The following is a 14,673-nucleotide window of genomic DNA, read 5'->3' on the forward strand; positions in this document are numbered from 1 at the left end:
AAAAGAAAGATGCTCGCTGCAGTCTGTCAGAACACAAGCAGAGTGAGGATAGCATCCAACGTGCATTATCAGCACGTTGCCGTAAAAGACCTTAAAGACAAGAATCTGGATCTGATCCCTGGCTCTGTTTCTTCATCTACGACCTTGCCAACATCATTTAATATCTTGGCTACTTTATTAGTAACACTGAGCTTAATATACTGACTTAATCTATCTCTGATGGTTGATATGAGTTTGAAATAAAATTGGGGTAGTAGAAGTATATATATAAGGTAGTATAAATAAAAGTACTTTGAGAATGGTAATGCATTATGCAAATAAGTTATTGTCTATTGGCAATAATGGGTTTTTTCATAATAATCAGAAAACATCTTGCAGAACACATCACCTATCAGGACTGAGTTCTTTTTCAAAGGTTTGTCTACCTCCACAGCAGACAGATCACAAGCTTTGGAATTTGTACCCCAGCTCTGCCAGCTACATGATATTGAGCAAGTTATTTACCATTCTGAGCTTTAGTTTTGACATCCGAAATAACTACACAGCTTCACTGTGAGAAATAAATGGTAAAATACATGCACTCAGGAGTAAAGGGAAAATTATTATCAACTTAGGAAAGCTAATATCAATTTCTCAAAACCTAACTTAGTACCACAGGGAAATTTAGGTACTAATTCATTTTTATAGAGGTTTTTACCTTGCTAATTAGTATTTGAGTATTTCCTTATGTGACATTGTCATATTTCTAAATGATCACTGTTTTTAAAACATCTTAAGAAAATAAAACATGATCTCCTGTCTTTAAAGATTGAGAATTTGTAGGAGGCCGTTAGAAAAAGGATGCCTTATAATTGATTAATCTCAGTTCAAGTTAAATAGAGCACATGAGCAGAGTCAAACTAATAGGAAGGAAATAATGTTTTTCATACCTATTTTTAAAATGTCATTTGTGGAAAATAACAAGAGATCAGCCACAATTTGGCCACCTCATCATTTTGGTAACTGCAAGTCTGTCCATTTAAAATGTGAAAGGCTGACATATCTAGTCAATAGTTTGAAATGTTAATGTTGTGTTAATCTGAGAGCAAATCATTTCCTATTTAAATGGATCGATTTTGTCCAGGAGAGAGTTGTAATCTCTAATGATGTGGTAAGTCATTTAGAAATAATTTGAGTAGCTGTGGAACCAAAGGGGCTGTCACTGAAAGAGACCAGGCAATAGTTTCAGGAAAAGGTTTAATAGAAAACATATGTCAGTTGGTGAACATCTATTGTCCTTTGTTATAAATAATATCTCTTTATGCTAATAACATGGTTCTAAATAAATACACACAACCGTGGCAAGGAAAATGATAAAGATGAGTATACTTGACTGACCTTCCAATAAAATTTCTCTTTCTCCCAGAAATCGCAGCTATTCTTGGCAGGAAGCTCTTAAATTGTTAGATTATCAGAAGGAGAAAGGAGAAGCAGTCCTTATAAGAGATGCACACTTAGTCTGATGATGCAGCCTTTAAATAAATACTTTACCTGCACAACATCTGTTTGGTTTATCTGATTTTCTGTTTTAATTGCCTCCAGTTCTCATAAAAATACCATAAAGTTGTCATGCTTAAGCAGAAAGGAAACACAAGTAATTGTTTCTTATAACAATCCTCCCCTATATAACCTCTATCTAGTACCAGCGACAGAGCCAGAGACAGCAGGTGAACTGACTCAGGAAAGGGTTGTCAACACATAGATATAAGAATGTCCCATGGCAATATTTGAGACATCCTAATACTAAAACAAAGTTATTGTGTATCTGAAATCCAAATTGAACAGGCCACCCTATTTTCTTTTTTGTTTGTTGTTGTTGCTGCTCCTCTGGCTTTTGTTTTGTTTTATTTTGCTTTTTGGCTAAATCTGCCAACCTTAACTTGGAAACTTTAGTTCTATTCTAGTGTTGGCTCTGTTGCTTATTAATACTGTGATCTTGGTTGAATTACTTAGCCTTGGATTTTCAAATTCTTGAGCCAAAATTATGATTCCCAGTTTCCATTTTTGTATTTCTACTTTGAGGAAAATCTTCACATTTAATAAATCGCTTCCAGTTCACTCATGGATGACTGCTAAACAATCAATTGATTCTCTGAAAAAATGTTACAGTTTGGTAACTGAGAATAAAGATAATCATCGTGGCTTCAGTTATTTAGAGGAGGATGCTGGTATCAGATGAATAGTCAACATTCTGTCTTTGTAATGACCTTGAAAATGGCCAAACTGCCCCCTCAAACTCTCTATATAGTATTTTAATTATATTCCCTTCATCCCTGCCTAAATCTCCTTGCTTTGAATGTCATATTATCAGACTAATCTACTCCCTGTCGCAACCATTTACAGACTTCAGTGTCACTCTCCATCATTTCCTAGAGATTTTATCTCTTGGCTGTCACTCTCTCCAATACGACTCCAGCCATTATAATTGGTAATTTCATTATCCACGTGGATGATGTTTCAAACACCCTGAAATCCACATCTTCGACTTCCTCTCCCCAAATGTTCTTATCTTCCACCCTTTCTCATCTCCTTACTCCTATGGGCATACCCAAGACCCTGTGAGAACTAAAGATGTAACCACTCCATAATTTCAATTTCAAACATCTTATTCTGTCTACCATATCCTATATGTGTGGTTCACTTCTTCCAGTACCCAACTCTAATCATGCCCTACCAAGGCCCGTTATCCTTGGCAACTTCTCACTATGCCTTTCCCCCTCAGGTCCTCATTCCCGTCTAGTTTAAATTTCATCAGTATGTTAGACATCACAATTATTTATTAATATTGGATTTTCTTCCATTTCTGGAAACCTAGAAAGATTATCATTCTAAACCTCTCAAAATTAGGCAAGGCCCTTAATGCTGTTAGGCAATTTTTTTTTCATATGAAAATTTATTACTATCCTTCTTTCACCATCAAAACTTGGTCTTTCCTCCCTGCCTTTGTATAAGGCCAAAGGAGAGACATTGGCTATTTTGACAACCTTAAAGTGGACTCCAGCAGTGACCAAATCCAGCAACCAGAATTTCATCATTTTCCTCAAAAAAATTCAAATAACCATCAAAGGCTGTGATTTTTAGGCAATTTTAAGATATTTCTGTAATTCACCCCTTCCTCTTCTGTTAGTGAAACTTACTGTTCATTATCCTTGTACTTCAAATACCTAACACTTCCTTCTCAACTTTTACTCAGCTGATGGCATTACTTGAAAAAAAATAAAGGAGAGGGGATAGGGAGAGAGACAGACAGATGAATGCAGGAAAGAACTTCACAAGTTATAACAACCTACATCATATACCATCCCATAAATGTGCACATACGCTCTGCCTTTCTTCCTGTTAATACTGGCACATTGTGATCCACTCTAAGATCATCTCCTCCACTTTTACCTAAGACCCTAACTCAGGAAAAGAACATCACTCTTTCAATTCTCCCCTCTCTTTCCATAATCATAATTTTCTTCTCTGTTGGATTTTTCCCATCAGAATACAGACAAGCTATCATTTTTCCTATCATCTTCAACACTTCTGACCCTACATCCACTTGTAGCTACAGCTCTTCCTCTCTGTTCTCTAACACCAAAGTTCCTTAATGACTTGCCTGCACTCGAGGTCTGCAATTCCTCTCCTCGCATACTTTCTTAGAACTGTTCCTTCAACCAGACCTACAGCACCCTCCCCTTCATGACATCCAAACCGTACTGGTCAACGTAACAAATAACCTCCATGGATTTTAACCCAGTCATTGCCTCACTCCTCATCTAATTTGCCCTCTCAGCAGCATTTGACATACTTGATCAACTCCCTGTGCATCGTCTCTTTACTTTGCTTCCATGACCTCGTGCTATCCCAGCATTCATTCTATGGCACTGGCCATTTCTCCTCAGCCTCCTTAGCCAATTCCTCCGGATCTCACTAAACTTCCAAGGGTGCGAGTACCTCAGGGCTCATGCTTATTTATTGTTCTCTCCCACTTATTTATTGATCCTGTCTCTTCTTATAGGTTTAAATGTAAATACACACAGATAACTCCAAAACACCTGTCTCCATCCTAGACCTCTCCTCTAAAGTCAAAACTCATATACAATCTTGGATAAATAATGGGATCTCAAATATAACCGGTACAAAACCATGCTTGTTATCTTGCCCTCAGGTCTGTCTGTTTCTCACACAGGTTTCACCATCTCAGCTCCAACCTTCCCATTTCTCAGGCCCCAAACTTGGAGCTATTATTAACTCTCACATCCCACATCCAATTCGTCAGGAAAAGTATATTTGCTATACATTCGAAATGTCCAGAATTTAATTGTTTATCCCACTTCTTCCACCAACTCTGTCTTCAATCTAGCCATCACTATTTTTCATCTGGATTATTTTGGTACCATCCTAACTTCTGTCCCTTCTTTGATTCTTGTCCCTTATAGCATATTCTAAACACAGCAGCCAGAGTAATGCTTCTAAAACTAAGTTGACCATACATTCCTCCACATAAAACCTTCCAGTGTCCCTTCCTCTCACTCACAAAGACCAGTCTTTACAATGTATAAGGCCTTATGTGATCTAGACGTATTGTCTCTTCCACAACTCAAATGCTTACTCACTTTGTTTCAGAAACACTAGTTCCTGATGTCATTCAAGCATTTCAGAAACTTTTTTCTCTTCTGTGGCTATTGCATTGCCCTTCCTTATGTCTGAGAATGCTATTCCTCCACGTAGCTGCATGACATAGGCGCTTGCCTCCTTGAAGTCTTGTTCAAATGCCAACTTCTCAGTGAGGTTTTCCTTGGCCACCCTATTTAAAATTGGATGGGGACTGGCACTCCCTATTCTTCTCTACCTCACTTCAGTTCTCTCCATAGAACCTTGTATTTATCATACAAGAATAATACATTGTGGATAAGTTAGAAAGAATAGACAGAAAAAAAAAACTTTAAAGAGAAGCCATTATCCTCACCACCAAGACATAACCTTACCACCCAATATTGCCTTCAGTCTATAAAATTGATTATATCATAAACACTTTATTAATACTGACTTTTTGTGTTAATATATAATAAAAAATATTTCCATTTGAATAAATATTAATTTATTACATCATTCAGTCCTCTTAAATTGTGGTAGATTATGTTTCAGCATATAATTGCCCTACACAGTGTCCTAGCTTCATCCCCTGGATACACAGGTCATCTGTCAAACTTTAAAAAGTTTGAAATATAAATATCATTTGAATATAAATATATAGAATATGATATACATGATATATTATATAATACAAACATAAGTAAAATAAATTGAATATAAATATGATTAGACCATTTGTATGCACCTTATGAAGCTATTCAACTGTTAATACAGGTGAAACTGATGACTTGAAGGTATTCGTGAAGTGGGTATTGAATCTGACTTCTGCATACTGAAATGAGCGTTTGTTGCGATGCCTCATTTTTTCAGTCATACACTGCTGAATATATTCATCATTAATGAGACACACACTACTTCTTAGCAGTTATAAATAATCAGGGGTCTTTTCAATAAATCATTCATGTTTATCAACTTGGCCTTTTTCTATTTATGCATTTTCATTATTCTAGTGTTGGACAATATGACACAGAAATGTGATGAACCAAACTCCAGAGAAGGTTCTCTCTTGGCAAGCTAATGGTGCTAGCTTGATAACTACCCTCACTCCAAGTACCAATTCAGGTGTAAGGTAGTGTGACTGAGTAAGAGTAACATCAGAGTAGGAGTCAGGAGGGCTAGACTCTTGCCACAATCCTGCTGTGTGACTTAGGCCAGTGGTTCTCAATTCGAGCCTATTTTGTCCCCTTGGGGACATATGGCAATATCTGGAGACATTTTTCACAATCATGACTGGGGTTTTGCTACTGGGATCTGATGGAGAGAGTCCAGAGAGGCTGCTCAACATCCCACAATGTGCAGGACACACCTACCCCCATGTCGAGGAATTATCCAGCTCAAGATGTCAATAGTGCTGAGATTAAGAAACCCTAAATTAAGCAGATCACTTTGTTTCTCTAGGTGTTGGTTTCCTCACCTGTAAAAAATTTTCATCATGTCTCAAAGACTCTCCACCAATAAGCTCAGTATAATGAATTCCCCTGTGGAAGAGTACCAAGACGTTCAAGACAGTTTGAAATGGCTTAGAAAGAGCATTTATTTTCAAAACTATTTCAGAAGACTCTGAGACAGAGACAGGGTACATGACTTGCTTGAGAAAATCTGGCAAAGGAATACAATGCTGGTCTCTGGGGTTCCCAGTTAACTGGACTGTCAACCTCATCACACAGCTTCCGAGAGAAAAAGTGACATTGTAAGAAATGCCTGGCTGGAAATATTTGCTGAAGTTTTAGTCACAAACTACAGCAAAACCTTTAAAAAAAATTTTTTTTATCTGTATAGGATGCTTGAAGTTTTTCTTCTCATTTTTGGGTTGCCTTCGGAGACCTCAGGCACTTGAATTCATCAAACAGTCCATTTGATTTTCTTCTGTGTTGCTAATTCAAGTGTTTCTCTGTAAACCCCAAGCCACAGTAGTAGTAAATAATTGATTGCATAGATCTACCTTTTGAGTTTTAGAGATCAATATCAAAATTTTTATGTCCCATAGAGATCTCTTAAGGAAAATGATAACACTGTGTAGCATATTTTATTCATCTAGTACTGACTTGATTAATTTCTCATTAGGGAATTATATAGGAGCCTATAAATTGTAATCATTTTAAAAGCACCTCAAGAAAAATAAGTCCAAATACACTGCCTCTTCCCACTATACTATCAGAAGCCCAGTGAAGATATAATTTGCACTGCTTAGATGTTCAAAATGTTTGTACTGTTTATATGCGCTTTTGTTGTGAGAGACAGATGAGAAGGTTTCAGAAGTCTATCGTATCCAGGTGAGCAACCTTCTCTGATGGCTTCACAGGAAGCATAGGTTACCAATTACTGTCTCTATATCGGAGCTGAATTACCCTCATTGAAAGCTGGTGCAGCCGTGAGACTGTTCAAGACAGTGATCACCACTGTTCCTGAGCTACTTGTGACAGACCCCTCGGTTTCAACTTGAAAGTCTCTTTTTATTTGACAAAAAAGAGTGTCACTGAAACAGGTAGGTGAGACTATCGCTATTTCTCCTCTTTTATTTTTAGGCTGAGCTTAATTTGAGACGTGAAAAGCAAAGGCAAAGACATACTTTTCTGGTTCAACCCCTTTAATGAATGAGGAAAGCCAATTTTGTATCAAGTAAGCGCCCAATTAGACAAATGGCAGACAAGGACATGGATCTGCGAAGGGTGATTTTAAGTCAGGTTTTGATATCTCATCTTCTTGAGAGGAGGACAGACATTCCACTGAAGGGAGAGCTTGTTGGGCTAACAAAGATGTCACTCTACACCTCAGCTATACCTGGGAAAGACTCATGTTTGCTCAAAGAGAAAAAAAATTCATTGTGTTTATGATCAAAGATTATGCCAAATGAAATTAAGAAGTAATTTGCTTCTAAAGTGTAATGCTATATTTTGCACAGAAGTGTCAGCTTAGACTAAAAAGAGCTTGCATACTGATTGCTCAAATGCTTTAAAGTCTTGCAAAGCATATGAGAAGCAGTATGTTTGACCAACATTATAAATGCCTCATTTTAAAGGACAATAAATTAAAATGAAAGTGGGAAATATGTGATTAGCAACCCACAGGGTATACTAGGTGCATTTCCTGCTAATATCTCAAAATTATGTTCCGGGAATTAGATACTTGACAATGCTTTTTCATTTCACACTCTGGCCTCAACACTTTCGAAATATTACTTCATCCCATGAATATAACACCAGCAACAACAACAAAAACAGTCCATATTGGTGACAGTAAAAACTATAGTGACAATAGTGCCAACATTTATGAACAATTTCTTAATCAAAAGAATGAAGTGAAAGTTTGATGAAACATATAAACAGAGCAGATTCATCATTCACGTAAATTGATTATCTTTATATAAAATAAAACCAGCGCACACATTCTAGACATCAAATAAATTCCACTTTGGCTGTCCAAATCATCTACTCTGAGAAACATTTATTAATCCACCAAGAGAAAAATGAAAAGTTGAATATCCCATGTGTTTATACCCTTCAGATGGAGGTGATCATGTCACAAAACATTCCAAGTTCTTACTAACTAAGGATCTAATCCACCTAAGAATAGTCACTTATCATCAACTAAAGTACTGAAAATTTCACGTGCAATTCACATATTTCATAACCTTTTAATGAAGTAAATACATTGAGAGTCTCTGGGACTAAAATCAGTGTATGATTTTTTTTCAAGTTATAAGCCATAACTGTCCTTGATGTTTAAATGTATGATTTTGATTTGTGTTGGGGAAGCATCAGGGATTCTAATAAGAGTTGGGCAGAATCTCCATAGTTCTGCATCTTCATGCTGCCATGTGGGGAACTGAACTTAAGCATCTTGACTTCTCTGTTTCATTTGAAACTGGATTACCTTCTTGCCTGGATCTTAACCACTGATGTTTTCATTCTCCTCTGGCCATTCTCTGGCTTCTGTTCCTTTCCTTATTCCCTAAATGTAGGTGCCTTTCACAGGACAGGATAAGTCATTGACTTTTTTCTCTATATTGTGTTCCTTAGCAATTGTTTTCTCTTATCTCATAGCTTTAACTACCATTACTATCAATGGTATATCCCTCATGCCACCTCACACGGATAATCCATCTATCCTAGCTCTTCCGTCTAATGTGGTCACCACTACATTGTCAGATCAACATACCCCTGATAAATGTCTCAGAGGACGTGAGAAAACTCGGCAAAAGAAAACAGAATGCTGGTTTCCTGAGTCACCAATCAACTGGACGGTCAACCTTATCATATGGCTTCTAAGAGGTGATGTGACACTTTAAGAAAATGCCTGGCTGGCATGCTTTGCTTATGTTTCGGTCATGGACTAGAACAAGATCTGTTTGTCTTATTTTATCTGGATAGCCTAGGGGAAACTTTCTTCCACAAATTTATATCGACTTCAGAAACCTCATGCACCTGAATTCATCAAACAGTCCACTTGATATCTTTTCCAGGTTGCTAACTCAAGTGTTTCTCTATGAATCCCAAGCCATAGTAAATAGTCCTTGTTCTGCAGGTAACTTTGAAGATAATCGTGCTGCCCACCAATTCGTAATACATACATGCCCATTTCTGTTGCCCACATCTAACAGAGAGCAGTAATCATACATAACAAGATCAGCTCTCTTTCACTGAGCGCTTACCTTGCACTAGGCACAATCAGTCTAGGAGGTGAGTATTATTACTACCAAATACAAATAGGAAAACCAGTCTCCAGAGTTATCATGCGACTTCTCCAAAGTCACACAGAAAGTGGCAGAGTCAGGATTCAACTCCAGCTATGTACGCAAAAGCTAGTCTCCTGCCACAATCCAATAGAAGGCAAAGAGTCTTTGTTGTGAACTGTTCTGATTCCTTGCTCATTTAGAATCTTGCTCAGTAGCCTGTCTGCTTGGACTTCCTTGGGTAGACGTTTTAAATTAGACAGACCTGGGTTTGAACCTCAGGTCTTAGTACCTAGCCCCATAAATTTGGACAAAATATTACAACTCTGCAAACCATAAATTTTTCCTCTGTAAATTGACATAATAATACCTACCTCACGGCCTTGGGATGAGAATTAGATAAATAACTGAGCATAGTGCCTGGAATATGCTGCATGAACAACTCTTATGATGATAGTTGTCCACCCTTGTCCCCCAGAATCATCAGCTCCCCCTTTGTCACTGCAGCCTACTCAATTATCTCTTTACTTACTCTATGAAGTCTCCCCGAAGGGAGGAACTGCAATATTAACTAGTTTTCTGGCACTCAGTACATTTTGATATAATTTCCCCCCCGGGGAGCTGGCATTGGACACTTTGGACATGAAGACTCTACCTTTATTTGTTCAGAATTTCAGGCTATATCCACCACTTGAAGCAATTGCTGGCTTCTCAGTCTTTTAGCTAATGGAACTTTGTGGTGTTAAACGCCGATGCCTCTGACCAGTCCCTCCTGGCAGGACTCTCCTGACCAGTGATAGTCCCTGAAACACACAATGTGCTCCCCGTAAGGGAGCAGCTATGGAACGTGAGAAGTAAGCAGAGACTGCAGAGGTCAGATGGTCTTGGGTATAGCATCTTAACCTGAATTTAAAAAGCTTGAATGAGATCAAGCTAAAATCTCATCTTGGAAAAAGAAGGTCAAAGCATATAATGTGTCAAGCAAAATAAGCCACCTTGCCATTTCAGAAACAGTATAGAGGTTTTATTAAGCACATCAGATAATTTTTAAGGTCATTTCTAGGGAATATAAATATAAATGCTAATAAATGAATATGTGGCCCAGGTGAATTCATATGACTTTTCGATGAGTAAAAGTAATTCAGTCAGTAAAAAAAGTATTATTTTATTCTAAAAGTGAGGGTGGTTTTAATCAATCATATGCTAATAAAGAATTCAGTGCTATTGCTATACACTGATTTAAAGAACATTAAATAAAAAAATGTTTCCAATGGAAAATTCATGTAAACCTAAATAAATATTGATCATACAGAAACAATAATAAATTCCTAGGGAGTGGGTAAAATATAGAAAATGAACATAAGAACACAGATGATGGAAAAGGGTAAATGTGTAAAAGAATGTTCACAGCAACGTTGTCTGTAATAAGAAAAAAATGAGAAACAACTCAATCTCTAATAACAAGAGAATGGGCAACTAAATTATGCTGAGGTCATATGATGACCCAACATATAACTGAAAAAAATCAATAAGATACAGATTTACACATCAGCAAAAATAAATCCTAGAAGCATAAGGTTGGCTGAAAAAACAAGATGACAATTACACACGGTGTGACATCATTTTCATAAAAATTAAAAAAGTGAATCACATTGTAATTGACTGTACTTCAATTTAAAAAAGTGAACCATACACTGTGTAAGGATGCTTATAAATATAGTAGGAGTATCTACAAAGAAAAGCAAAGGAAAGATAAAAGTCAATTTGGGGACGTGTTTACCACTTTCGGGGAGGCAGGGGCACAGGATGGATGAGAAGAGAACAGAGGCAGCTTCTTAAGTTGGCTTTTTAAGTTCTTAAGTGTTCATTTTACTTTTAGGCTTCCTATTGCACATAACTGTCACTCTTTGCTATGTACCAACTTTCTTTTGGATGGTGGAGACAAATATTTATGAAAGACAATACTCACATTTTGGAAAACATTTAAAAACTTAGATTTGTAAACATAATATTACCTGTTTCAAATGACAGTACTTTGAAGAGAGAACATAATTTGAACTGTTACTTCAAAACCTTTTCACGTTTGACCATTTAACTTGTGTTCCCTAAGATAAAAACAAGTTTCAAGCAATGTCAACAAATAAACTTAATGAAAAGAAAATGTGTACTACTTGAAGACTCATAATGTTTTGTACAAATTTCTAAACGTCTATGTTTTAAGGCAGAATTTGAATAAATGTTAAAAAAGAGGTTATGTTTACTCATTACATGCTTTTATTTTTTAAATGTGCACAATTTTGATTCAAAGATGCTGGATCCCCAATATTTTTTAAGAAAAGGATGAAAACAAATTTTGGAGGTAAAAAGGAACAGATGGAATAGCTTCAAAAGTACAGGAAAGCAAGGTAAAATAAAAGAAAAAGGAAATAATGATAAATAAAAATAAACTTAAAAACAAAAACAAACATAAATCAACACAGAATAAAAAGAAAAAACATAAATCAACATAAAAGAGAAATAAGTAAAAATAAACATAAAAACAAAAAATTAAAATAAACATAAAAATAAAAAGAAAGAAAAATTAAAATTAAATTAAATAGTAACACTGCATGTTTCAACAACGAAGTTTCATCCTTTTAGAATCTTAGAGGAAGTAGTTTGGAATTTTTGATAAATAAGCTTATATTTATCAAATATAGGATCCCTGGTACTAGCACTGTTCTAGTGCTAACTCTATTTGCTGCTCGTCATAATTATTTATCAACTTTTTAATGTGAGACAGCTTTTTGTAAAGATACTGGCATCTTTGTTTCTCTGCACAGTAAGTGGGATTAACCTGTTTCATCTTCTGATATTCCAGTGAGATTTTTTTATTAATAGCCTGATATTCCTTTGAGTCTGGAGAAAGGTACTTCCTTTTTGAATTTAGGGAAATAGATGTCTTAGATAAAGTCAGTATCTTGGTATACAAGGCCTTGTATTCATCATATTCTACTCTAAATATCTGCTCATAGCGCTGACGTTGCTCAGAGGAAACTATGGTGACATAGTCAGTCAGGTAATCCGGAAAGTCAGATGTTGAGCAGGTGTTGCCAGAGGCAGTGCCAACGTTTTGAACTTCTTCACTTGAATTCAGGTTTTCACCTTCACCTTGTCCTTCACGATCTGTCTTCGGTTTCTGTGTAATCTTAATAGTGTACTCCTGGTTCTTTACTTTATGTTCCGTAATTTTACATCTGAACTGCCCATCAGACAAAAGATTTTTCGAACACTTCATTTGAATTGAAATAGAGGCTATCTTTTCAAATGTGCATTTACCCTCTTGGCCCTCAGGGGTCGTACTGTTTTGACTAAAACTGTCAACATCTGAATCTTGAGCTTCAGGTCCTTCCGCAGAGCTGCAGGAGCTGCAGCTGGAACTTACAGGCTGAGGAGGACTCCAACTGGGAAGGTAGGTTGTGGGCGATGGTTGCATGATGTGATCGGGGGTGGCTTCCAAGGGTGGTGAGTGACCCGCAGCAGAGCTGTTACTGGTGTCACTCAAATGACCGCTTGACGTTGTCTGTACTGTAGTTGTCACGTGAGATATTCTAACTTTTCTGTTCTTTGAACAATCAATAACAGCTGAATCGAGAAGCTGTTCCTCAGAAGGAGACAATGTTTCATCTCTACTGGAAGCTAGAGAAGCTTCTGGGGGGTTGGTGCCAGTAGCATTCTGAAATGGACATAGTTTTCTGGAAAGCACCAAGTCCAATGTCTGCCTATCTAGTTCATTGTATCCGGGCCACTCTCTTTGGAGCTCTTTAAAAGCATAATCCTTTAAAGTATATGAAAGAGTACGAGGATTCAGACTGGCTACCTGCTGCAGAATTTTTCCAAGGGAGTTCTTGTTATTTTTAGGGATGCCATCTTTCTGAAGTCGAACAAAGAGTTCAGGTTTCTTGTAGTCCCTCAGTGCCAATAAGTGAATTACCCTGTCCCTTAATGGCCGCATGTGGACCCTGTTGGCCACGCGTGATTTTCTGACTGTATATGCAGGGTTAATGGGAGCTGTTCTTTTTCTCTCAGGTACTGGATCTGGATTGGCTTGAGGCGCTTTCCGAACTGGCTTTCTTTTCTGTATATCTGGTCTTCTAAATCTCTTCCCTCTGTTGCAGGGTTCCTCCTCTCCCTGGGTCTTTCTTGTTTGCGTCGTTTGGTAAGAGTCGGTTGTTTTACACTCCGTCATTTCATCTTGCACCAGGTGCCAGCCCCTGGGCTGTGAGGGACTACAGCTTGAGACTGTTGGTTGGGTATGATCTTGATAGTTGTCTTCATGCACATTTGACAACTGATAGTCGAAGTTGTATATATCAGTGGGTGAATTGTCTGGGGGGATTATGAGAAGCCCTTGGTGTCCTTGGAATTGAAAAGCAGCTTGAGGGGGTACTGTGTTCTCATGGTTCCCAAAAGAGTCAATTGGCTGAATGGCTGGGCTGGTAAGCTGCCTGGGCAGCACAGAGACATCGCCCTGCCTTGGCTCTATGCTGGCTGTCTCCTCCATGACCACGTCTCCATCCTGGTGTACCACTGCCCTCACCGCTCTGCCTCCATAAACTGACATATAGTCATATCTGCAAAGGTCAAAGTTTAAATAGTAAAACACTTTCCTTGGTGAAAATTGAATCCCTTATTGCTATTGTTTATAAAACTATAATTATGAAAGATTTTCCCCCAGTGTAACAAAGGCAAGACGTGTCTCTGGTTGAGATACAACTTGGGGAGGTAGAGTTGGTTGTAAAGATAATCACTTCCCAATGTTCTTCCTTTCACAGTTTTAGTTTCTCTTCAGGAGGAAGTTAACCCTAAGTCAAAAGTGCTAAATCTTTCTCTGAGCCCCGTGCATAACCTCCTCCCACTAAATCCAACATCAAGTAGAGGTACTTATGGGGAGATTAACCGGTGCCTCGAGCTTATGGAAACTAGAGGGGAAGGAGTCCACAGAGCATGATTAGCATTAACTTTTCCCTATATTTACTCTGGCTTGCAAGTGGGCTGTCAAGTCCTTCTTGGCATTGGAGCCTGGCCTATCATTAAGGGATCTCATTTAATAGCTGAACACATCATTTTGTTTTAATAGTGGGTAAAAGCCAACATTTTAGATGTGCTCATTTCTCTTTCCAACTTTCTAACCAGCACCAATGAGTGGCAGGCATTTTCATCTCCTGACCTTACCACTGATGTCCACTATTGTGCTTCTCTGCACCCCCCCCCCCTTAGGAGGGTCCTCAGCAAATCACAGGATTAGCCAGGTAAAATTGCCCATACTGAAAGAAATCTTG

The 14,673-nt window shown here is 37.7% G+C and overlaps 1 protein-coding gene across 1 annotated transcript; it reads right to left on the minus strand.

The window, feature by feature from the left end:
* Nucleotides 1–12,062: 12,062 nt before the first annotated feature.
* On the minus strand, nt 12,063–13,955 carry LOC105088025 (RNA polymerase II elongation factor ELL2-like). Its single transcript, XM_064482912.1, has one exon. It carries the CDS (start codon nt 13,953–13,955, stop codon nt 12,063–12,065), a length of 1,893 nt encoding a protein of 630 aa, XP_064338982.1.
* Nucleotides 13,956–14,673: the final 718 nt, after the last annotated feature.

The sequence above is a fragment of the Camelus dromedarius genome, chromosome X (assembly GCF_036321535.1).
Source record: "Camelus dromedarius isolate mCamDro1 chromosome X, mCamDro1.pat, whole genome shotgun sequence".
Classification (NCBI taxonomy): Eukaryota; Metazoa; Chordata; class Mammalia; order Artiodactyla; family Camelidae; genus Camelus; species Camelus dromedarius.

Bases quoted from the DNA above. Each gene is read 5' to 3' on its own strand.
- LOC105088025 (XM_064482912.1), bottom strand. From the start codon at position 13,955: ATGTCAGTTTATGGAGGCAGAGCGGTGAGGGCAGTGGTACACCAGGAT.